General features: G+C 35.7%; 1 protein-coding gene across 1 annotated transcript in view; it reads right to left on the bottom strand.

Annotated features, from left to right (window-relative positions):
* Adk (adenosine kinase) overlaps positions 1–1,743 on the bottom strand; it is a 393,356-nt gene that overhangs the window by 65,125 nt on the left and 326,488 nt on the right. The window contains exon 9 of the mRNA XM_013353958.1: positions 1,668–1,743. Within this exon, the coding sequence (XP_013209412.1) occupies positions 1,668–1,743 (76 nt within the window). The remainder of the gene's footprint in view (positions 1–1,667) is intronic.

Here is a 1,743-nt window from a genome sequence, read left to right as displayed (position 1 = left end):
CTTCTTTATTTAATTAACCAATGACCTTTCTCCATCAATGCCCAACTCAAACAATGACTCTTGACCATGGATTTCACTTAACTGTTCCATCCACTGACTTCTTCTAAAGCAAATCTCGTTTGTCTTTTACTTCTCGTGTGATTCCCTTTACCCAAGTTGGTCAATAATTTCATCACTGACCCGTTTCAGGTTTTATATATTTACTTTGTTAAAAAGTTACTTTAGGGGCTGGAGAGATGACTCAGCAGTTAAGAGCACTGACCGCTCTTCCAGAGGACCCAGGTAGAATTCCCAGTATCCGGATGGCAGCTAACAACTGTCTGTAACTCCAAGATCTAACACCCTCATACAGACATACACGCATAACACCAGTGCACATAGAAGTAAACAAAGTATTTTGAAAAAGTTACTTTCGTAGATGTGATGGTACACACTTGCAATCTCAGTACTTGGAAGGCTAAGGCAAGAGAATGCTTCAGGTTTGAGCCCAGCCTGGGTACACATAGGTTACAAGCAGAGCCTGGGCTAGAGAATGAGAACCTTTATCAAAAATTAATAAAAAAAATTATGTCATTTTCAGTAGAATACTTTTCTTAAAGCGTTGTTGATCTTTTACAAGTCAATATTATCCACAAATGAGAAGTATAAGTATACTTTGTATTTAGATTATTCGACATTTTATGTATTTTAATTTTGTTTTGCAGATCATTAAAGATTATGTTATATTCAGTGTTCAGCTGAGTATTGAAAAAACACTTCGGTAATAATCATATTACTGTTTATAAAAATTATTAACTAACTGCTTGGATTTAAGGTGAAACCATCTGGATACAATCAAAAGACTTATATTTGGCTTAAAGAGAAGCTAAAATATAATATGAAGTAGCCTCATATTTAAAATATTAATTATTTTAACCAATAATATTTGTTCAGTAGATGAAATTCCTATTATGTCTATGATTGCTATAAAAACAGATATGAGATTTTTCTTCTTGAAAGAAAATCATCAGGAACTCTGCTTTTTGGGAAACTGGGCAGGAGGATTACAAATTCAAAGTCAGTCTCAGCTACACAGGAATTGAAGGCAAGCGTAGGGTATTTAGTGAGACATTCTCTTGAGAGGAGAGGTTATATGAAATAAAATGGCTGGGGCTATAACTCAATGGTAGAGCACTTGTTTACTATGCGTAAGGCCCTAGATAAGATTCGACATTGGGCTGGGTATGAGTCAGAGGTGGGTGAATCTCTGTGAGGTGGAGGCCAGCATGGTGTACATAGTGTGTTCCAGGCAGCCAGGAAGACACAGATGAAAAAAAAAAAAAAGAATCAGCAATGACAGAAAAAAAATCAGAAGAAGAAACATTTCTGGATTTTAATTGCTCATAATCTAATATATACATTTTATTCTGATGCAAATGTTTATATGAAAAACATTATTTTTTTTAAAAGAAAGATAGCTCCAGGCTAAGAAAATTCCCCCAAAGATCAAAAGTATACAAACTATATCAGTTGACTTTTCATAAATTATAATCCTGTCCATCATGTCCACAGGGGTAGAAGGGAGGAATGCCAATGTCAAACTGTAGAAAGCACATGACAGAAGAAGTATGGGATTTTGTTGTGATCATTTCATTAACACTGCATTCATCAAATACCTCCCATAGTACCTGTAGCCACTATGGTGTCATCTCTCCCTTGCGTGAAGATCACGGTCCTCTTCCTCTTCACGTTCACCTTTGGAAG

Source organism: Microtus ochrogaster, unplaced genomic scaffold, assembly GCF_000317375.1.
Source record: "Microtus ochrogaster isolate Prairie Vole_2 unplaced genomic scaffold, MicOch1.0 UNK21, whole genome shotgun sequence".
NCBI lineage: Eukaryota > Metazoa > Chordata > Mammalia > Rodentia > Cricetidae > Microtus > Microtus ochrogaster.
The sequence above is the reverse complement of the archived record's forward strand: the minus strand, read 5'-3'. Positions and strand labels throughout refer to the sequence as shown.